This window comes from Amblyomma mixtum, chromosome 10 (genome assembly GCF_055824585.1).
Source record: "Amblyomma mixtum isolate Tamu chromosome 10, ASM5582458v1, whole genome shotgun sequence".
Lineage (NCBI taxonomy): Eukaryota > Metazoa > Arthropoda > Arachnida > Ixodida > Ixodidae > Amblyomma > Amblyomma mixtum.
The window spans coordinates 53,818,311-53,842,166 of NC_143021.1; the positions used below are offsets into that span (position 1 = coordinate 53,818,311).

General features: G+C 48.0%; 1 protein-coding gene across 1 annotated transcript in view; it reads left to right on the forward strand.

Annotated features, from left to right (window-relative positions):
* The window catches only part of LOC149325814 (sodium-dependent proline transporter-like), a 185,791-nt gene that overhangs the window by 124,825 nt on the left and 37,110 nt on the right, over positions 1-23,856 (forward strand). The window contains exon 11 of the mRNA XM_089563602.1: positions 8,508-8,608. Within this exon, the coding sequence (XP_089419728.1) occupies positions 8,508-8,608 (101 nt within the window). The remainder of the gene's footprint in view (positions 1-8,507; positions 8,609-23,856) is intronic.

A 23,856-nucleotide genomic window follows, 5' to 3' on the forward strand; every position in this document is an offset into this window, starting at 1 on the left:
GAGGCTGCGCCTATAGGAGTTCTAAATAACTGTGGTATTCGGATCTATACGGGGATTTCTGTCAACAAGCCGTCAAAAGAGGGAAATGAGGACGCCTTTTTGCAACCGATAAGCACCAGTGACTTCGCGCGATACCAACGCTCGGACCCCAACCAACAGCTTTTCGTCCAGTATCTCCAAGGCTGCAAGCCCAATGAAGAATTCCTTTTGGAAGCCTGAGGACAAGATTCTTGAAGGGCGCGAAAATATCACTCCTTTTCCGCCTCTGCGCGCGGCTAGCAACAGAAATTAGGAGCCAAATCGTGATGATCCGGGTCAGTCGAGACTGAATTGTCCGACAACAAACAGGACAGTGATAAGATTCCTGCAGGCTTGATGACGGAGGTTGTGACCTCCGACATATCAGGAGAACGAAAGAAAAACAGCCAGGCAGAAGTGAAAAGTGAGTCAGCTTGTCGAGAAACTGTAATCTCAAGTGAAGAAAGCATCGTGAGGGAACGCAGCTCTACGAAATTGGAGGCGGTGATCTCGCACTGCGATGATCCAGCCGCCCAAGTTATCTCTACTCGAGATGAGACCATGTGCGACAACGCGAGTTCAGGAATGTTGGAAGTGAGTCTGACAGTTTCCAACACGCGGTCTCAAGCAAGCTGCGAAAGAGAGCAGTTCGTTCAGCATGAAACGGCCAGTGACTACAGATGTCAGATCGGCGAGCTAGTAACAGTTGAAAATCTAACGTTGCCGCAAACACACGCTGTGTCGGCCATAGGGCATGAAGTGCCCCGTACCGTTACTGATGGCAAGAGCCTTCCAGCCGAGGCAGAGAACGGAGGTGGGCCTGCTGGGCCGACCGGGCAGAGCGCCGCGCAGTTGTCGAACGCACCCGATGTATGTCCCATCAGGTCATCTGAGGACAGGGAAATGCGTGGCGACTTGCCAGAAGGCAAATTAAGGCCGAGTGACAGCGAGGGGGCTCATGAAGCCCTAGAGTTAAACGGTGCTACGGAGCCGGCAAGCGCCTACAATGCAGGGAGCGGAAACTTCGAGGTTTGCCCGTGCAGGAGCAGTGCAAATGGCTCGAAGCGAGACAAAGTAACAGGAGGCAGGCGCATAGCTTTCACACTGAGAGTCGGCGCGTCGAACCGTACGTTCCGTGGCGCGGTACGCCATAATAAGTGTAGCAAAGCCGGTCGCACTGCTACGGTCAGACTAGCCAGGGACTATGCTCCTTACGGAGCTACGCTGTTCGTAGTGGGGCGCCGGAGAGAGCGTGCCCTTAATTAAGGGCGTTGTGGGATCAGGGTTTTGGACCCATCGAGGACCAGCACGTTTGCGATCCTGGGGGGCAGCAACTTTTGAGTTATCGCCCCGTAGTGGGACCAGCCTAATGAGCAGATAGACCGTTAGGCGTTAATCGTGTCGATTGAGACACGTGGTGGCTCGAACGCACACAGGGACGCTCGGTGCGGCCAAGGATGCTCACGTGTCCGCTTACGGACCCCATATCAGTGCTACTGAACGCTCCAGTTGCGAGTGTCGGTGTGTGTGCTCGTTCGTGAGCAGGACGAGGGTGTGCATGCAGGTGCAACAGGTCGCAGCGCGACAACTTGGACTCCGTTTTACAGTGAACAGCAAGCATGCGACCGTGTGTATTTGAGAGTGCATTTTGTCTATGTTCCTCGTCCTGCGAAGGTTTTGTTGGTGCCCGTGCTGATGTAATTACTAATTAAGTGCTGCTGTACGTACGTTGCCCTCAGGGCGATTTCATGAGTTGGACCGATCCCTTCTTTGTTGCAATTCTGAAATTGGCATTTTAGCCCTTTGTAGAATCTTGGGAAGGGCGTGTAAGGGATCGCTAGTGTATGCGGGGTCATCAGGACCGGTGATTCTCCCTCACCACCCCGCCAGCTGCCGTCTTCAATGGACGCCACCGGCGTGAGGAGGGCGGCTGGGGGCGCTCAAAGCGAAGCGTCTCCTTTCTCGGAACGCGGCCGCTCGCGAATGCGCCCGGAAGTACGGGGGTCCCTCGCCCCGCGTGTATTTTTGTGCGAAGGAAAGGATGTTTTACCTCGCACGTGCGGGCACGACTGGGTGTTTGCACTTCCTTTTCTTTTATTCTTTTTTTGCGAGGAAGAGAATGTTTTAAGGTGGCGGTCCCACTCTGACGGTGAGCGGGAACCATTTTTGGTGATATTTGTACGTCGACTGTACCTCGCTCGTTCGCTTCATAAATATGGTTCAGATATCTCCGAAAAGCTACTTTTCTCTGCTTTCAAAAGATGCATTTTGTTTAACGGTAGCTGCAAATTTATTTCAACTGTAAAAGAAAACGCAAAGATGAAAACTGGCAGTTGAGCTCAACTTGTCTCAGGAAATGCAAAATTGTGAAAAACCCCTTGCACCTAGAGAAATATCTTTCGAGATACTTTGAGATCGGATGCTAATCAACATATTTAAGCATTTAGAAGTACGTGTATAGATTAGTTTATTAGCCACGCATGTTTGAAAAGCATAGAAAACAGAACAATGTAATCTGCAATAACTTTTGGGATATTTACTGCACTGCGGCGCCTTTTTGTACAGTTTGAGATCGTCAAATCGCCCTTCCATTCTGAAAATTTCATCCGTCTGCCTTGTTTAGTTTAAAAGTTATTCCTGATCAAAATTAGCGTTTTTTCGAAATAGTTAAAAACGGAATGCAAAATTGTTCAGGTAACCAGCGCGTGGCAGTTTTGAGATTTTGCGTGAAGAAACTTAATACTTCGCTCTACGCGGCTAAGCATCGCCTTTACTCTACGGCTTTTGGGGAATGCGCAATGTCTAGTTGATTTTAGCTACCTTTTTCGTTCTCCTCATGAAGGACACAAGCTCTTGAAACGTTCCGCGGCTTCTTTTTTTCTGGCAAATATACTCTTAAAATGTCGGTCTCTCATTCCTTTAATCAACTTGTAACAATTGCCAAGAACAAAGTCCACAGAATGCAAACAATAATAGCAATAACGCAGCGACATGCGATAAATGTAGATAAATTTAGTAAGTAGCGCCATCTACACACATGCACGTGTACTAAATAATCACAGTTCAAAAAAATAACGAGTGTGGCGCTGCTAAATATTTTCAATCAGGAGGTGTTCACGAGAGGGAACGATACCTCTACGATGTTCGCACGTTTCCCTCGATTTTGCCCTATGTAGAGTGTGTCGAACTTCCAAGCAGATTTCCGCCATATTGCTTCGCTGGATTGTTTTGTAGCGTAAAGCTAGTAAAGCCACACTACGCGGGTCAGAGCCGAGTTTTGCGCGAGTGTGCGCCGCCTGTTATGCGCATGCGCGAGAACCGCGTGACGTCACGAGAGGCGCAGGTCCGCCGGTGCGTCGCCTCCTCGCCACAGCCGGTGCGAGCTCCTCGCTGCCGGCGCCGCGTGCGCTCCTCTCCGACGCGTGACCTCGTGTTTACGACAGTTGCGCGGCGCTACTGCGCATGCGCGAGGAGGGTGCGCGGAGAAATGACGGTCGCGCTCAACATGTAAGCTCTGGTAAGCTAAAGAGAGTCGAGCCGCTGCCAAACGGCGCAGAAGACTGGAAAATGTAAATTCTTCCGATCCCGAGGTTGCCGCCTGGCAGTTTGCCGTCGAGCAGCCAAGGCGAAACGTGCGGCCGAAACACCGGATCACTTTACACTACGTATATCCAGGCATAGCAGAGCTAAGCCACTGCCAATTTTTTTCACCTGACGCTACGAAACGCATTCTGGGCGTCGTATTATTTTTCGAGGACAGCTTTGGCATTGCTAAAGCGACAGGAAAGGGAAGAGACAGGCTTTCGCTTCGTGCTGCCGGTTGTTCGTTGTTCCGGCTAGCGCTGTGGAGGGGAAGTTGGAGAGCGCTCGATTCGCCTGCACCCAATGCACCAGTTCGGCAAAGTTCTGCGGCAGCGGCGGTGCGGCGGGTGTGTACCGCTAGTTCCGGCACTTTGAGCGCAGTTTGGCACTGTCTGCTTCCAAACGGATGGTCGAGTGCAGGCCTGGTCGTCGCTAGCCTTTGCGATGCCAATGAATTGCAGCCACCTGCTTACAGCCTACATCAGCGGCAGCCAACCTCTCGTATCTCATGAAGAAATGTGCAAACCGCACATCACAATATCATGTTGCCATGAACCAGCCTCGATCCGTTTCTTTGGAGAACTCGAGCAGCGTTCTAGCTTGTCGACGAGTGAAAGTTACTTGAGTCTCTGCCGTTTATCACAACCCGCAAACCATCATCTGCTTCCATGGCGGCTGCAGATAACCATGGAGCAGGTGCAGTTTTCCTGAACTAGACTCGCACTTCTTTCAAACGAATGCCGTGGTTCAGAGGGCGCCATGTTCCACCGCTGAAATGAATATATGTGGTATATAAGTCGGGTACAACTCAAGAACGAAGCAGCACATGCCCATCAAAGGAGACCGCCCAGCCAAGCGCGTCGACCGAACAGTTTTCTGTTCGGTCTCCACAGGTGCGCCGCGACAGCAGTGGAGACTGAAGCTGCCACGACCGTCTGTTGCCGAATATGACCCCACCTGTAACATTCAGCGCTTTTGCGAAAAAGACGCTCTCGCGCGGATCTATGCGAAAGGTGAGCAGCCCAGCCCTCTCCCCCCCCTCCCCCTTTAGTGGCCAGTGCAGCTGAGACAATAAACGGGGGCACCACACCTACTAGTACCTTCGCCTTTCTCCCTGTCTTTTCCCCTGCTCCTGCTCAGGTGCTCCTAGAGACGATGGCGGATGCCGGGGCAGCAAAATCTCTTCCTTTCTTTTTGCGTTATTATTCTTTTAGCCTTATCCCGAACAAAGGACATCCACTGTCGGCGACACGGGGACAAAGCGCCGACTCCTTCGTTCTCTTTCGCAGGCTTGGCTGCATGCACAGCCACACAAATCGACGTGATTGGCTGGAGAGTTCCGTCTGAGTTGCGTGTGCCGCTTCGTTCTTTTGTTGTAACCGACTATAGTGCTGAGAAGTCCCCTTTTCGGGAACTGGCACAAAGGACCGCCCCCTCCCCTTGCTGCGCGCCCCTCCTGCAGGCGGGGTAGACTAGCGCCGCAGGAAAAAGAATTCTCGGAAAATGATTACAAGCACGTTATAAGCGGTGTTTACATGACGGGTTGAGTGGAGGATTTGAGCTGAAAACCGGTTACTGGGTTCATGTAAACGAGTCGGGTCCGGGAGTCGAGGGAGCGAGTCCAGTCAACTCCGCTGCAGGGGGTGGGTTGACTCACTCGACCCCAACAGCAGATAGCACGTAAACCGGTCTGAGTCGGGTTAGTGGAAGGAGGGGTGATAAATGCGAACCTGTTATTCGCTTGCGCCGTAGCGCCTGCGAGGCAGCCGTGCATGCCGCAATCTTCCCGGCTGCCACTGCCCTTTCCCGCTGCGCCGTTCGACGCTTGGTGCCGCTGCTGTTGAACCGGTCGCGACTCGCTAAAATCGAGTTCATGTAAACATGCAGTCAAGTTGTGCTGACCTTGCTCAACTCGATCTCCTGGCTCGACCCGCCGAAGTCGGGTTCATGTAAACGAGGCTATAGCTTCCTGACAATAGACGGTGTGAAAATAGCAGATGTTCCTACAGTTTCCAGGTACGCGCGCGTGGACACGCACGCATACACACACACATACGCGGGCGCACTTTTTCAATCTTTGATCCAACCAAATCGAGGCAAATCGACGCAAGGTTAGAAAGATATACATTTCAGCACGCGATGGAAAATTCTGGAGGGAATAAGCAACCTAATGATGCAAACTGGATACAAGAAAGACGTACGTCTAAAATGAATAAGAGCACGCAGTTGAGGGTCCAAACGAGAGAGGGGAGGGGGTCGCCCTAAGTGCCTACAGAACTATCGCTTGGTAGCCGACCCCTTTTTTTTGGCAGCATTCCTGCACCCCCCCCCCCCCCGTTCTTCTTCGTACAATGTCTATAAAAAAGTCTCGAGTCCGCCTCGTGAATGGTATGCATCTGTATACTGCATTTTTGTGAGCCTTGGCAAAATTCCGTCGAAGTTGATCGGAATTGGTTGCAAGGTGCCGCCGCATGTACGACGAATATTTGCTTCTGAGGAAAACACATTCCGACACCCTGCGGTGCTAACCCTCTCAATAGCAATTTCACGTCTCTTGCGCAATGTCGATTCATCTCAAGGGTAAACAGAAATTGACAATTGCCCACTTCTCTCTGCCTTTTTCTTTACCAACCATAGTTTATAAGGTTGGACAGGCATACGCTGAGCGTTGACTAAATTGTATAGCTGTCTTTGTTATAGTTTTCTTATCATAGATGCAATATCATTTGATAAAAAAATATATTTTTTTCAGCGCTATAGTTAGCAGGTTACACTCTAGACCAGGAGTGTTCCGACTACTACTAATATTACTATGCATCAACAGTGACGAAGTGATTGAACGCGCAAAAGACGAGGGCAGAAGGAAGGACACAAGAAAGGCACCGATTTCAACTATAAGGTTCATTGAAAAAAAAACGCTAGAAATATATACATGGGACATAAACATAATTAATTTTCTTTATTTCACACCTTCCTTATTTTTGGCGTCCGCTTCCTCTTTTCGCTTACTTACTAATTTGCTCTGTGCAATTATGTCGACAATTATCACTAACTCTCCCAAGTTTCCACTGTGTCGACGTTGTGCCTTTTGCGATGCGGGCTGGGCAGCATTATTTTTTTCTTTTTCTTTGCTCCCACTAATATATGTCACGACATTGAAAACAGGAAAGTCTGTAGTCGCGTAAAACTCAAGAACGAAACGGCACATTCCCTCAAAGGAGGCCCTCCAGATAGTAACATCGACGGTACAGCTTTCTGCGGCTATTTAGCCAAGGCTAAACAAGAGAGAGAAGGAAACGGTCCTCTGTTCCCGTGCTGGCATCCTTATCCCGAACAAGGATCACCTCACCTCTGACGCCGTTTGGACAAAGACGGTACCCTCTTTGCCCCGGCTCTCCAACTTTTTCCCTTCACCCTTCCGGAACCATAGACCGAATAAAGGAAGCCCCACTCTCTTTGGCTTTGGCGAGGGACAGGCAGAGAAAGAAGCATGCGGAACCACCCCAGCCAACACCTCCCCCCACGCACGACGGGGACTAGCAGCCGGGCTTGCCATGGTTCGTTTGTAATCCTCTGAAGGCAGGCGCAGCAACAAAAGAAAAGCCTTCACGCAGCACGGGTGCACGGGTCAAGAAAGGACCGGACACGTATCTCAACATCTCAACCAAAACCAGTCTCGGGTCGCTGGGGCAAGACGGGTACACACTTTCTCAGTGATGGATCAGTGTCGTAGCCTGGTGGCAGAATATGAACTACTCGCAAGATGGCGGCAGTGGAACCGCCACCTTAACTCGCATGTGCTGGCACGTCTGTGCTTGTGTGTTTGTTTTTATTGGTATTTTGTGGTGGAGAAGGTGATTTACCCTAGGAAGCTGGAGGGCTGGCCATGCTCTCGATGAACCAATCATGTTAGGAGTATAACATGATTGGGTGCAACTAAAGATGGGCCGGGCCTCTAGATCTTTAAAACCGTGCCCCACAGCCGGAATAAGGGTTCTGAGCTAAGGTCAGGTGCTATGCATCTTCGGCTGTACCGAGTAGGGGCCTCCCCTAGTGTTAGCCAGTTCCACCTTTTTGTTGTTTTTTATCTTTTTATTGCTTAATTTGTCTCTAGTGCCTAATCTTGATGTAATGTAAATTTCTGTACATAAACTTCAAGTATTCCCTTTATCCCTGCGTCTCAACTCATCCTAAGACCGTCTCTGACGGGGCACCCCTGGTGTTAAGATAACGTTTCAGTCTTCTAGTCTACAAACCGTCTCTGACAGGGCATCCCTGGTGCAAGGAAGATGAACCTGAACTGTACTGGGCCCATGCTGCAAAACTCCAGAAATCATTTTTCCTACGAACAGCCCAGGACTGGAACGGTCTTTCCCCCCACATCGCCTTATTAACAGAGCATCATGAATTCAAGACCGCCATCGAAAATCTCGAAAATCACGTGCATGGCCGTCTTCCACACCCACCGCTCATGCAATACCCGGTAAAGGTGCCTTTGAGGTATCAATATATAAATAAAATAACTAAAGCCGCTAGTCAGAAGTATGCCAGAAGTTTAGTGATGCAAATATCTGTAGAAAACAAAAACCTGCATAAAAGGTATGCATAGAGCTCTTTGATCATCCAGTTGTGCTCAGTGAATTCTAGGTTAATTGCTTCGATTGGCCTTAAAATTTGTATATCAATCAACCACATTCTCTCGTGTCTCATAAAAAATAAAAATGTTTCTCCAATCTGGTTACAAGTTAATAAAGCTCCAGAGCGCGAAACCAATGAAAGTGCCCAAAAAGCTTCAGTCTATTTCTTTTATTCATTTTTAGTTTATTTGTACGTGAACCTTGCTTCGCAAAAAGTAGAAAACTTCCACGTCGCCAAGTTTATAATATTTTTGCGACATTCTCTTTCAGGCCTGAAGAGGTTTTCGTTCGACTTGGAATTTATGCTAGGCCGACCACCCAACTCCTACTTTAAAGTTTGCTGGGTTGTATTCTGCCCCATCATCATGGGGGTGAGTATAGAACGGTATAGCACGTAAACCTCGGTAAAGTGCTTGTAGCGCAAAAGAGATTATGCAAAACTACATTTAATTTGACGTGTACGTGAGCTCTGTGAACTGCCTCATAATGTGCAAAAAAAAAATCATGTCCTTTGGACATACCAGGATTAGCACCTCTACTGAAATGCAAAACGGTTTAGCGTGTATTTCCAGCCACTGTAAGCCGATGACCTGCCAGCTATTAGAAAAAGCTTTCGAGCTTTGTATTCTTGTATTGTAGAAAAAACCAGCGCTTACGAACACGGACAGAGGACAAGAGAAACAGACTGACGGCGCTGATTTCAGCGCCGTCACTCTGTTCGCCCAATCCTCAGTTCTTTTGTATTCTTCTGTTCGTTTTTAAAATTTGGCTGGCATGTTTTTTTTTTCTTGCTACCTTGGACGACGATCACCTGGCCGCACCACTGCAGCTATTCTGTGCATTGTGTCATGCGCGTGTGTGTACTGTGGTCAACCAGATTATCACGCGCGTGCGACCTGTGCATATTTTATTATTCCAATAGGCTTCTTATAGTATACCTCTTCCAATGTCCTTTCTAACTGTCCCCTAACCTCTTTCATTTCGCTTCTAAACACTGCCTGCTATCCTTTATTTCCGCTGCCCCAGATCAGGTGTTTCCAGCAGTGATAACAGATGCCAGGGCAAGCAAAAATGCTTTTTTTCCATTTATTAGGTAATTAAAATCACTTACTACTGCTTACTGGCATGTTTGAGGAATGCAGTTTAATGTAAATATAACCAATTATTCTTTAGGGTGACTAAAATGATTGAAATGCAAAGTATAGCATCGCAGACGGTTGTACATTGTCAGGGAGCTGGTGAAATTGCCAGGCTTGCAGGAATAAGGTGGCTGCAGCTAACAGAGAACACGGTTGACTGGAGATCAAGGGGAGAGGTCTTTGTCTGGCAGTGGACGTAACTGAACGTACGATGCTGTGATAGCGCGACAGACCTTTGTGGCGGTTAGTGGCCTCGCTGCGCTGTATGTAGCGCCCGAAAAAACTCACTCTTTGACCTTCAGGCGAAACAAAATGCCACCCAGGTGGCGTAAGCAAGCAGACCCACATGAAGCGGAAGTGTGCGGTCACGTGCACAGGGGAGCGGCGAGGACAGCCACCACGGGCCCTTATTTAATCCGGAGGAAGGGGAACTGTTGGGAGGTTCTCTTATTGTTTTTGTTGTACAGTCGCGAGTAACAAACATTAGCACACATGACGGAACACCGGAGCACCGGAAGGACAACGCGTGGCGCTGCGGGTGACGAAGAGGCTGATAACGAGTGTGCCGGGCCGTTTTCATTCTACATTATTAGGTGGGGGGGTTTCAGCGGACTATCACGGACCAGCAATATTACCGGTTAAAAGCAGCGCTCTCATCTATTGTTCCCGCGAGTTCCTTTTGACAAACCATCGCGGACATAAAAAAAGACAGTAATAAAAAGAAGCCATTTTTGCTCATGATAACCGAGCCAAAACAAAAGCCGCATGCGCAGTCACGCAGCGTCGGCATTTCAACGCTCGGGCGGTGCACGCTTGATAAAGCTTACTACCTGCCGTAGTCACAAACTACCAAAAGGCCGCATGCGTAATTTGCTTCGCGTTCACGGGCACGATGCCAAGTTCTCCAACACATCATTCTTCCACGTTCCCACCGGTATGACGCAACTTAACCGCCGATCTGCTCGGCCTGGCACCCCACTCCTACAATGAACGTCCCTCTGAAGACCGCGAGTTCTGACGGTCAAACGGCAACAGTGCCACTGTCAAAGACTCAGCAAAGCTAAAGCTCTTGCGCTACGCCAGTGCCCTTTAAAACTGAGGCACTTGTTTTCCGTGAGTTCTTTCGTTTCTGCTCTCTGTTAGGCACATCATCATCATCATCATCAGCCTGACTACGCCCACTGCGGGGCAAAGGACGCAGAAACCTGCATGGCGCGCAATGTGTGTAACCTGTGCAACATGCAGTCTATGAGAGTTCTGTTTACTTTCTATAAACTGATAAATTGGGGTCATGGTGACTGAGGAATGCGGAAACTTGGAAACTCCTGCGCATGAGCGAGGAAGACAACACGTGTGTTCGACGCGCAAGACGAATGAATACACCATTCACGCGTTAGTGGGCTGTTCAGAAAAGCTTTCAACTACGTAAATGTTCCCCACAAAATGATTATTGCTCCATTTAAAATATGCAAAAGAACCCGCAGGGAAGCACTTGTATTTGGGCGTGTTGGTTCATAACTTTTCAGAAGGACACAGGGGCGCAATAAAAGACACGGACAGAGAAGCGCTCGTCCATGTCTACTTCTCTCTCCATGTCTTTTATTGCGCCCCTGTGTCCTCCTGAAAACCCGCAGGGACATTTGAAGCGTGCAGATGTTGGTGAGCTGCTGCACCACGGGCTTCCAGAGCATCCGCTGAGACATCTCCGCGTGGGGATGATGTTGAGCAGTGCGTCACCACGGACCCGAGCACCCGCGCTTAGCCGTGCGTGGCTCAGCCGTGTCCTGAGCCGATGCCAAGAGTTTGGACCTTTAAGGCCACTTGGCGGAGGCGACCCACCACTTTAGCCCCAGCTTCTCGTAGACGGCACCTCCGGCCGGGCCCGACCGGGGGAATCGGCAGTCGCCTTTTCCTATCCACCCTCTCTTTTACTTTCCTATCGTCTTTCTCACCGTTCTCCTTCCTCCTACTTACTTCTTGGTTTTTCCCTTTTTTCCTGGCGGTGAGGGTTAACCTTGTACGACCTACTATACTGAGTTGCGTCATAGTTGATAATAGTTGAGGTGTACAGCTGGCGTGGGCAGGACTTGCTAGCATGTTCCTGCCTCGCCTCCTAGTTGGACTCCTTGGTGGGTGGGTGGCACCAGAGCAGAACAAGACATAAATTTTATTGCTCCCCCTCACTCACAAAACCATCGTCCTGACAGAAGAGGGCATATCTATGCAACTACACAGTTCATTCAAATCCAGAAACATTTTCAAAGTACCAAGTTTTTCATACGGAAGAAAGAGAAAAAACTGCAAGAACTATGTCGTCATTCTTATGTCCAAATGTCTAACTAATGTCTTCGATCCAGGCTACAAACTCTCAAAAATTCCGAGCGATTACCTGCTGCTTGCCCTCAGAGTCATTGCCCAATACTCAAAACTTTCTGACCTAGGGTTGATCGGGGACTTCCCTGTGTCGATTACAGCGCACCGGTCTCTAAACACCGTCCGCGATGCAATTTCTGAATCAGATTTTATCAACCTCACTGAGGAAGAGATGCTTGAGGGTCTCAGACAAGAATGTAGTAAATGTATATCGTATAAAAATATGGACGGAACTCGAGCACACCTCCTGAGTCCATTGAAGCAGGCTACCTCAAAATAAGCGTCAGACAATACATTCCAAATCCGCGGAGGTGCTTCAAATACAAAAAGTAAAGTCGTGTGTCGCAAAGCTGCCGTGGCCGCAAATCTTGCACTGAATGCGCCTCGCAAGAACTAGCAAGGCCACCTCAAGGCAATGTCCCTCACACAAAACAATTGTAGGCCAGATTACACTCTCGTTTAAGACTGATGACACAGCGATGCTGTTTGAGTTTAGTTCGACTAGGTCAACCGTGATTACGCCCGTAATTTTTATCTGTTGTCATCTGTAGTACCCCCCCCCCCCCCACCAAGATCAACGAACACTCAGTCATCAGTACGTACAAGTGTTTATTTCAGTACCACTCACAGCCGCCTGACGCCCCCTGTCGGAGTGGACGACAACTAATACTATAGTTGTCGTCCGCTCCGACAAGGGGCGTCAGGCGTCCGTGGGGGACCTCATTACTGCGAACACAGCCACCGCTGCGCATGACGAACATGCAGCTGAGCACGACTAAGCGAACAATGCCCGGCTTAAACAGCGTCGCTGTTAGAACGAGAAATAGGTTATTAAAATAAAGACAAAACGAACTATCACAATTACGGAATCGTGACGACTCCTCCACACTAAGAAAAGTTGAACAGAAGAACATTCGTTGCTGATGTCGTGCCCATCCAAGCCCCAGGCAGGGACGGCAAACGCTGCTCTGCCATCTCCAAAGCAGGAAGTGCCGGCCAATGGTTCGCCACCCCGCTGGACTATCCCCTGCCGGGGGAGGCCTGCACCCTTACGAAAATTGCTTTTGCGATTCATTAGAAAATCTTTCAAATTTACTCAGAATATAATGTGTTTATTTTAGATGTGTAGAGAATTTTGGTCCAGAGTTTCAATAATTGGCCACCGCGTTCTTATAGGAACACGGCTAGCGTCCTTTAAATGAAACACTGTAATCACTTGCTTTAAAAACTCCTTGACGATTGGTTTAGAAATCTTTTTCAGTGCACTCATTTCATTTTATTGTGCTGCTTTTGAATCTGTATAGAATTTGGGTACAGTGTTTCAATAACAAACTGGACTCCGAATTGTTATAGGAACAGTGCTAACATCCTTTAAAAGATATACTGCAACAACTGTGTTATGAAACAAGTTAAAGGATTTTTATAAAAATTCATTTGAATGCATTCATTTCATTGCAATGTGATGCTTTTGACACTTTATAAGATTGGAGTAATGAGTTCCAATAACTAATTTGCCACCACATTCCTATAGATGTTCAGCTAGTGGCTTTCAAGAGACGAACTGTAATGACTCTGGAAAGTTCTTCGGGAATTACTTAGGAATCCTTTTTCACACTATTTTTATTGCAGCGTGTTGATTTTGAATCCGTAAAAAATTGTTAGGCATTTGGCCACTGCATTGCTACAGAATGGGGTTACACATTGGCCTCCATTTCCCGGTGGGAACGTAAAGAGCCCGTACATGCACGATAAACAATTGTTTTGCTGTAAGCATGCAAAAAATCATGCAGAGCAACAGCACACCACATGCATTAAACTAACATGAGTTCACTTAGCAATTTTTACAGGACCTTATGTAATCGAATGCTTGCAGCTCCTGGCGAGGCTTAGTAATTTGCAGCAATTATGAACAAAATTGATACGAGGCATGGGACGTGAGCAGTACCAGCGAATGTTATTTGGAGACAAGCAATCTTACATTAAAATTGTTTTCTGCGCCTCATGTGCAACAAAGATCACATCTTAAAGAGCACATTTTTCACGAAAAAAGAGCGGAGTACCGACTCAAACAAACACTCCCTAGCCTTCCATCTTGAATGCCTCGTAGTATGAGCGTGCATTAATTTTTATTCATTTGTACCCTTCATAAGGTACAAAATGCTGGTCGGAGCCACAGCAAAAGACTAGCTTCATGTTCTTTCTGCGAAAACTAAAACGAAGCACTGTGACATGTAGCATTCTGAAAGGATATCATTTACAGCTGCCCAAGGATTGTGAGCACAATAAAGTGAACATGATGAAGGGGACTAAATTGTTGTGAAGAGCAAGTGCGAGATCTGCTTTTCAGTTTTAACAGCGATGCTGTTTAATCCGGAGGTTGTTCCGTTAGTCTTGCGCAGCGTCACGTTAGTCGTGCGCAGCGGGGGCTGTGTTGGCATTAATGAGGTCACCCTTCGACACCTGCGACCCCTGTCTGAGCGGACTACAACTATTGTATTAATTTTCGTCCGCTCCGACAGGGGCGTGCGGACCACGGACGAGCGTGGTACTGAAATAAACACTTCTAAGTCGTAATGACTCAGTGTTAGTTGATCTTTGGAGGGGGGGGGGGGGGCTTCTACAGACGACAGCAGATAGAAATGACGAGTACAATTATGGTTAACTTCGTCGAAGCAAACTCAAACAGCATCGCTGTGTCATCAGTCTTAAACGAAAGTTTAGTCTGCCCTACAATATTTTTTTAAACTGCCTCTTAGTAAAAGAGCACCTAATTTTGTTGCCATCTTTTCTTCTCCACAGTGATGTAGAAGACACTACTATGCATGAATCACCGGGTGGTATTCATCACCGGTTAATACATAACTTATGACTGTTTTCTTCTGTCATCCTGTTTCGGTTTCATTATTGCGTGCTGATAGGTCACATGCGGCGTTAAAAAACAGTAAATCGCTGCTTCTGCATTTGTTTTCTAACCTCTCAGTGCTTAGCAACTTTTCATTTTAAAGTTAGTCCTGCCCTTGCACCGTGTAGTTAAGACTGGGATAGAAGACCATTGAGGGCGTTTTGATTATAATTATGAATTTTCTCGCTCTCTTTCGCCGACTTCGACCTGCCGGTGCTCCCTCTTGAGATCCACCGACGGGAAGTACTTACGCGTCCAGCCTACCGTCTATCATTTGGAAGGGGCAACCGTCTTTCTCTGTTGCTTTGCCTGTAATCGGCGCAGTACCGTGGAATGCTGTCTTTACTTGTCATCAAAACAACCTGCGCCACCCTGGGGCTATCTGATGGCTGTAAGGCGTCCTCGCGAATTATTTTCAAAGGTAAAAACTTGCGCAAACAGTAGAAGAAGAAGGAGACGGTACAACAGGACAGAGCGCAAACTTCCAACTGGTTTATTTAGGAAACTGTACCTACATATATAGACAGGTGAAATCATATCAGAGTGATCAAGCGTAAACACGTGTGCACACAACCAGCGAAGATCCACTACCAAGCAGGGCAAAGCTAATAAAATCTCATCATGTTATCACTGAGGCCAAAAGATGCTAGCTGTAAGAAGGCTGAATGAAGTATGCAGGGTAATACCAGCAACGCAGACAGATACACACACATACACATGCACGACTGCGCGCGCGCAAACAACACATGCACATACACACACACACACACAAATAGACAAGCACACGTAACCTTGTAACAACACATATCTTTGGCAAAGCCAAGTCAGACCTAAAAACAAAGTAAAACAGGCTGTCACAAACTAAAACCGATAAAACAGCCAAAAGGCTAAACCTGAGTGAATAGAATCAATTTTCTAGGCAAAAGCCGCGTCACTCATAAAAAACCAACAACAAAAAAATCAACAACAAAAACAAGACGTATAGATTTCTAAGCAAAAGCCGCGTCAGACAAGAAGGTATGTAACAGCAAGTAGCCCAACAAATCACACATGTCCTAAAAAGGCTAGCTCCTTATCAAGGAGTGTTAAAGAGGTGGAACTAATACATTTTTCACCGTTTTTCGTTATTAAAAAGGCCTCAGTGATCTCTCTCTGCATTTTGGTTTTGCTACGTGCGAGAATTATAGTGCCCTCATACACAGGTTTGCATTTATGGCAGACAATATGGTCATACAGGTTGCCAGTTTTGTAACTTTCCACATTCCTCTTGTGTTCAATGATGCGGTCATTCACGCATCTACCCGTCTGTCCAATATATATGCACCCACAAGTGAGAGGCAGGCTGTACACAACATTGGTGGAACATTCGACGAACCTAGTGCCATGCTTCTTTTCACATCGCTGAGGTTTTTTGGCCAGAACGGTACATACGCTTGACAGCTTAGTAGGCGCGGAAAAAAGTACAGTCACATCATTCCTGTTTCCAATCTTCTTCAGGTTATGGGAAATTTTGTGCAGATAAGGGATGACTTGAATCTGCTGTCTTGGCCGAGGCACTGTCGAGGCTTCCTTACTGTCATTCCTTCGTGCTTTATGTAGTATACCCGCTGTTACACTGTGGATTGCGTTGGCGGGATACCCTGCTTTTTCAAGACGATTGATCTGGATGGTGACGCTGCTTTTCAGGTTGTGTGAACAGCTCCTGGCAAGTGCTGCTTGAAGAAGACCAGCTATTATTCCACGTTTGACGAGCTTCGAGTGGGCGCTTTCATAGGGCAATAAGCTTTTCTTGCTGCGTGGATTGTATTTGTAACAAGGGCCGCATCCGGAATCGTTGAAGGTTATAAGCAAATCAAGGAACTGAATCTCCTGACGATGTGGTAATTCCCAGGTGAACTTGAGGCCTTTTGCTTCGGCGGTGAACAACCCTACAATTCTGGCGACAACGGCATCCATGTCGCAACCAGGAGTCGCTTGAAGTATGATAAGGTAGTCATCCACATACCTCAGGACTTTCAGAACACCCATGCCTGTCAGGAAGTCATACATTCGTCGGTCCACGGCAGACAAGTAGATGTCACAGAGCACCGGTGCCACAGATGAACCTATGCATATCCCTTCTTTTTGGACAAAGAATTTTTCGTTAAAGAATATTGCAGTGGAATTGAGATAAAACTCAAGCAGGGTGATGAAGTTGTCAGTGCTTAGCCCTGATGAGCTCTGGAAGTTGATTTCACTAGAGCACTCAATCTTGTCCCGGACGGTTTCGAGGAGCCTTCCTTGTGGAACAGAATAATAAAGATCTTCCACGTCTACGGAAAAGGCTCTCTTTGCTGATTCCAGGTTTAGAAGAGCTTCGACTGCGTCAGCAGAACTTTTAACTAGGAAGGGATCCTCAAGTGGCAGGGACTTAAGCTGCTGCTGCAGGAACTTGCTTACTGCGGCTTGCCATGTTCCCTTTTCCGACACTATGGTCCTCAGTGGGCATTCAGGCTTGTGTGTTTTGCCTGAAAAGAATATTTCTAAGAAGTGATTCTTGGACTTTTCGGCAACTTTCTTCACTCTCTCAAGGGAAAGATCCTGCAGCAACTGCACAGCAACAGATTTCTGCTTTTTGGAGCGGAATTTAACCTCTTTGAAATTCTTTTCTAAGGCTTGAAGAGCTTTTTCTTTAAAAAGCGTTTCAGGCATGACCACAAAGCCTCCTTCTTTATCAGCCTGTAGTGCGGTGGCTCCGCAACGCTGTATTGCCTTAGCTATCTTCATAATTGGAGGCTTCCTTCCCTGGAGTGCGTCCACTGTTCGTAGCAAGCAGTCAACGCCGTCGCCAATCACTCTCACCTTGTTAGCTTCTTTAGCTCCTGCTGCCACAGTCCTAACAAGTTCCAGTAATTGGGGTCTGCTGGTCATTGGTTCGTAACTGAACTTAGGTCCTTTTTGCTTATGAAGATAGCTAAGGCAATACAGCGTTGCGGAGCCACCGCACTACAGGCTGATAAAGAAGGAGGCTTTGTGGTCATGCCTGAAACGCTTTTTAAGGAAAAAGCTCTTCAAGTCTTAGAAAAGAATTTCAAAGAGGTTAAATTCCGCTCCAAAAAGCAGAAATCTGTTGCTGTGCAGTTGCTGCAGGATCTTTCCCTTGAGAGAGTGAAGAAAGTTGCCGAAAAGTCCAAGAATCACTTCTTAGAAATATTCTTTTCAGGCAAAACACACAAGCCTGAATGCCCACTGAGGACCATAGTGTCGGAAAAGGGAACATGGCAAGCCGCAGTAAGCAAGTTCCTGCAGCAGCAGCTTAAGTCCCTGCCACTTGAGGATCCCTTCCTAGTTAAAAGTTCTGCTGACGCAGTCGAAGCTCTTCTAAACCTGGAATCAGCAAAGACAGCCTTTTCCGTAGACGTGGAAGATCTTTATTATTCTGTTCCACAAGGAAGGCTCCTCGAAACCGTCCGGGACAAGATTGAGTGCTCTAGTGAAATCAGCTTCCAGAGCTCATCAGGGCTAAGCACTGACAACTTCATCACCCTGCTTGAGTTTTATCTCAATTCCACTGCAATATTCTTTAACGAAAAATTCTTTGTCCAAAAAGAAGGGATATGCATAGGTTCATCTGTGGCACCGGTGCTCTGTGACATCTACTTGTCTGCCGTGGACCGACGAATGTATGACTTCCTGACAGGCATGGGTGTTCTGAAAGTCCTGAGGTATGTGGATGACTACCTTATCATACTTCAAGCGACTCCTGGTTGCGACATGGATGCCGTTGTCGCCAGAATTGTAGGGTTGTTCACCGCCGAAGCAAAAGGCCTCAAGTTCACCTGGGAATTACCACATCGTCAGGAGATTCAGTTCCTTGATTTGCTTATAACCTTCAACGATTCCGGATGCGGCCCTTGTTACAAATACAATCCACGCAGCAAGAAAAGCTTATTGCCCTATGAAAGCGCCCACTCGAAGCTCGTCAAACGTGGAATAATAGCTGGTCTTCTTCAAGCAGCACTTGCCAGGAGCTGTTCACACAACCTGAAAAGCAGCGTCACCATCCAGATCAATCGTCTTGAAAAAGCAGGGTAACCCGCCAACGCAATCCACAGTGTAACAGCGGGTATACTACATAAAGCACGAAGGAATGACAGTAAGGAAGCCTCGACAGTGCCTCGGCCAAGACAGCAGATTCAAGTCATCCCTTATCTGCACAAAATTTCCCATAACCTGAAGAAGATTGGAAACAGGAATGATGTGACTGTACTTTTTTCCGCGCCTACTAAGCTGTCAAGCGTATGTACCGTTCTGGCCAAAAAACCTCAGCGATGTGAAAAGAAGCATGGCACTAGGTTCGTCGAATGTTCCACCAATGTTGTGTACAGCCTGCCTCTCACTTGTGGGTGCATATATATTGGACAGACGGGTAGATGCGTGAATGACCGCATCATTGAACACAAGAGGAATGTGGAAAGTTACAAAACTGGCAACCTGTATGACCATATTGTCTGCCATAAATGCAAACCTGTGTATGAGGGCACTATAATTCTCGCACGTAGCAAAACCAAAATGCAGAGAGAGATCACTGAGGCCTTTTTAATAACGAAAAACGGTGAAAAATGTATTAGTTCCACCTCTTTAACACTCCTTGATAAGGAGCTAGCCTTTTTAGGACATGTGTGATTTGTTGGGCTACTTGCTGTTACATACCTTCTTGTCTGACGCGGCTTTTGCTTAGAAATCTATACGTCTTGTTTTTGTTGTTGATTTTTTTGTTGTTGGTTTTTTATGAGTGACGCGGCTTTTGCCTAGAAAATTGATTCTATTCACTCAGGTTTAGCCTTTTGGCTGTTTTATCGGTTTTAGTTTGTGACTGCCTGTTTTACTTTGTTTTTAGGTCTGACTTGGCTTTGCCAAAGATATGTGTTGTTACAAGGTTACGTGTGCTTGTCTATTTGTGTGTGTGTGTGTATGTGCATGTGTTGTTTGCGCGCGCGCAGTCGTGCATGTGTATGTGTGTGTATCTGTCTGCGTTGCTGGTATTACCCTGCATACTTCATTCAGCCTTCTTACAGCTAGCATCTTTTGGCCTCAGTGATAACATGATGAGATTTTATTAGCTTTGCCCTGCTTGGTAGTGGATCTTCGCTGGTTGTGTGCACACGTGTTTACGCTTGATCACTCTGATATGATTTCACCTGTCTATATATGTAGGTACAGTTTCCTAAATAAACCAGTTGGAAGTTTGCGCTCTGTCCTGTTGTACCGTCTCCTTCTTCTTCTACTGTTTGCGCAAGTTTTTACCTTTGGAAATTATGAACCAACTCGCGCAGAAGAAAGTACTTATTCGCGAATTATTTTTTTTGTCTTGGACCCGGAGGGCTTAGCGTTCTCACGCCGTAACGAGATAGTGGCTTTCGTTTAGAGGTCGGGCGTTTTATATTACGGTGCGATGTGCGGGAATCGGCGTTTGTTGGAGTTTCTGCAACGACGAGAAGCACTCGCTGTAGCACCGAAGCAGACTGCATAATCTGGTCTTGCCCCTTTCGGAGCACCGCTGGGTTTATGTCGAACTTAGGCGTGTGATCATCCTTAGCGGAAACTTCTGGGATTCGATCGGAGATAGCAAAGGTGTCTGAAACGCCGGATACTTTGTCTAACAAAGCAATCGTGATCGCTCTGTTGTGTCGGTATTATTTGCTGAAGTTTGTCAGCAGCGCCTCAGGGAGTTCACTCCGAAAACGGATTACTCCTCTCGTGGTGCCGTTCCCTCGCTTTAGGAGCAACTTGGTCTTCCCGTCAACAATACGATCGGCGTTCTTGGCATCCCTGACTTCTATTGAAACCACGACGAATGACCGGGGTGGGACGCTGATTTATTCCGGGGGCTGTTTCACATTCTGGGGACCGAATCGGAGGTAGGGCTTTATGCTTCGAAAATGAGATAGATTTCGATGTTCAGCCAAAATGTGCATGCCTAACACCTCGTGAACATCGCTGTAAGACTACGAAGGCCGGATGATGGATATTTCCGGTGATAATCACTCATGCTGTGTATCTGCCCTCTGGCGTAATTAGGTGGCCTCCAAAGGTGTGAATCTGTAGGCCTTCCCAAACGGTCCTCACTCTCTTGAGCTGAGTCACAGACGATCCGCTGATAACGCAGTAGTCCGCTTCCATGTCCACTAAAGCAGTTACTGCACGAGTGCCGGTAGCTATTTCAAGGTCGGTGCTCCGATGTTCGCATTGTAGGCTGGCCTTAGAGTTTGGTCTAGGCTTTATTGGGATCTGTGGTCACGGTTGTGGCACGCCGTTCGCGCTCTTCTTGGCGGCGGCGTTATTTTAAACTTTGGTCGTGCGGCCGGCTTCATTGAAGAGTTTGCGGCGAGATCATGCACCGTGGTCGGTGGAGGACCTTTGTTGTTTCGTCGGCAAGCAACCGCACCTCCAACCGTTGCTTTTGCGGGGGCTAGGAGACTTTCCTACCACTGCCGCTGTGTAGTGTAGCTACGCTGTGGCGACGCGAAGTGCGAGTGTGACGTCGATGATGAGCAGGAAAGTTGGTCACCACCACGTGACAGCATTATCCGACCTCCCTTAGCGAGAACCGATCGCCGTTCGTAAAATAACCAAATCCCTGCCCCGCGTTTCTGCATTTTTACAGCGAAACCTGTGTTAACTCTGTTCATGCCATTCAGGCGGGTACATTGCGGCAGCCGTAACGCGTTCACTCGCCCTTACATTCCCCATTCCGCCAGGGTTGCAAGATACGCAGTGGCCCGAATTTGGCGACACCGCACACATCATTGCTTGCAGGAACTTGTCACGGCACGGCGGTGGAACAATGAAAATAAAAGCGGACGGGCCTGTCCTCTGCCTTAAGATGAGCTACAGTCACTGCCATGTGCAGGCAGAGGAGAGCTCAAAAAGATGCCAGATTGATTGATTGATTGAATACTTTATTTAAGCAATGGCAATTACCGGAGTCTTCAGCGTTCTGCCTATTCCGTCCACCTACTGGCCTCGAGCCATTCCTCGCTGCTGGTCGGGGTCCTCGCAGTTCATCATGGCCTCCCGATACTCCAAATTGGGATAGGGAAGTGCGTCTGTCGCAGGATTGAGTTGGCATGCCCACACAATGTGTAAAGCTGTCGTCATTTCTCCACAGTGTGGGCACTCTGGTTCGTAGGGTGAGGGGCACCATTGGCGGAGTTTAAGTGGGGTTACGAGAGTGTCTTTCTGTAGTCCGAGAAGACTTTTGTGAGATGTGGGGTTTGTCTGTAGGCCGGTAGGTATTCGGCGAAGCTGATTATGGGCCGTGCAACCTGTTCCTTTGCCTCGTCGGCTAATTGGGAGTGCGGGTATGAGAGGGCTCGGGCGTGCCGGTGGGCGGCATCGTTCCCTCCCGAGATTGTCTCGAGTTCTTGAGTACGATCACTTCCTACTTCTCTGGGGAACACTGCAGGCCTCGGGGTTTTTCACACTGGTGGACCACGTCGGCTGCTGCCTGGATACATTTTTCCACCTCTGGGTCGTTCCCGGTACGGCACCAGGTGGTGATGTCATCGGCGCAGATGGCATTTTGTGCGCCTTCGGTTTTCTGAAGCTGGAATAGTAGGTTCTTCATCGCCGAATTGAATATCGGGGGCGATAGGACTGCTCCCTGCGGTGTTCCTCGCGGGCCAAGTGTGATGGGCGTAGATCGGAAAGATCCCAATTTGAGGACGGCTGTCTCGATGTTGGGAAGTCTCTAATGCAGATGTATGTCTTTGGACCACAGTTGACATCTGTTAGGCCACTCAGGTTACTGGAGTGTAAGATGCTGGGAAATGCGCCTTTTAAATCAAGTGCTAAAGTGGCCCTGGTTTGGGTATTTGGAGGTTTCTCGAACAGCTATTTACGTACGTATAGCAGGACGCCTTGCGTTGAGAGATGCGGCCGGAATCCGAACTTCGTTGGCGGCATCAGATCGTTGCCCTCCAAGTATCTAGTAAGTCTGGGGGTGAAGACCCTTTCGAAGCGTCTGCCCAAGCATGACGTTAGTGAAACTGGACGAAGGTTTTCTAAGAGCAAATGTTTGTTCGTTTTTGGCATGAATCGTACGTCAGTCACCTTCCAGTATGGCGGCAGTGGTCCCGTATCCCAATGCTTCTGGTTGAAAAATTTTACTAACATAATCTGGTCGCTAGGAAGATTGTATAGAAGCCGGACGGTCACCTTGTGTTGCCCGGGTGCGGTGTTTTTTCTCATGGAGCGAGTTCCGCCCTGACTTCTAGCACCGTGACCGGGGCATCAAGGGCCTCGTTTGGCAGATGAGCGTGCTCGAGATGGGGTATCTGTGGTTTTACGCATAAGTACCTGTCCAGCAACTGCTTTTGTATTTGCTCGTTAGTGCCCGGGGTGGATTTAAGGATCTTGTTGATCTGGTTATAGGTTTCAGATTTCCTGGTGGAAAAAATAGCGCAAACTAAGACAAAAAACACAGAAAAGAGGGCAGACACTACAAGCGCTGACTCGCAACTAAGGTTTATTAGAAAGAACAGAACGGAATATATACAGTAACCACCCACGACTGCGTACGTCATAACAGATTACGTGCAAGGCGTGAAAGATGATCTAAACAGGAGCAGCGCGCGTGTGCACCTCTCTTGCTAGGGTCGATGAGGGATCTTAATAAGTACCGCAGTTTAGAAACTCCGAGAGTGCCTTGAAGACTGTCGCCTAGAGAATTCCATTTCTGTCGCGCAAGGGTTATGACTACTTTTCCGCTCGGGTGTTGATGTGCTGAATGCGGAGCCGTAACTTGCGGTTATGTCGCTGCTTTCTCCATCTCTTGGTCAGAGAGCGCTCCGCCTCCCACAGACGTAGGAGATGTGGATCGACCGCCGGACAATCTTCGGTCGTCTGGACCCCTTTTGCAAACCTAGTTAGGCTCTTCCTGATATCTTGAGTCCAGTTGTCTCTGTCCGCGATAGGACTGCTCGAAGCAGGATGAGATTCCCTCCATTTATGCCAGTCCCTTGAAAGGGTGCGGGACGTTAAAGTCCCCCCTCCAGTCACACAGGGATCCTTGCCCGCCAGCGCCAGCAAACTTTTAACGAGATGGCCTAGCCTAGGGTGTCGGTCTTTAGGTGGCCTGTAGACGTTCAATATATGAATCAATGCCTTCCGTAGCGGCAGGAGGGTGATATAGCAATGTGTCGTGTCTTCAAGTATTATCTCT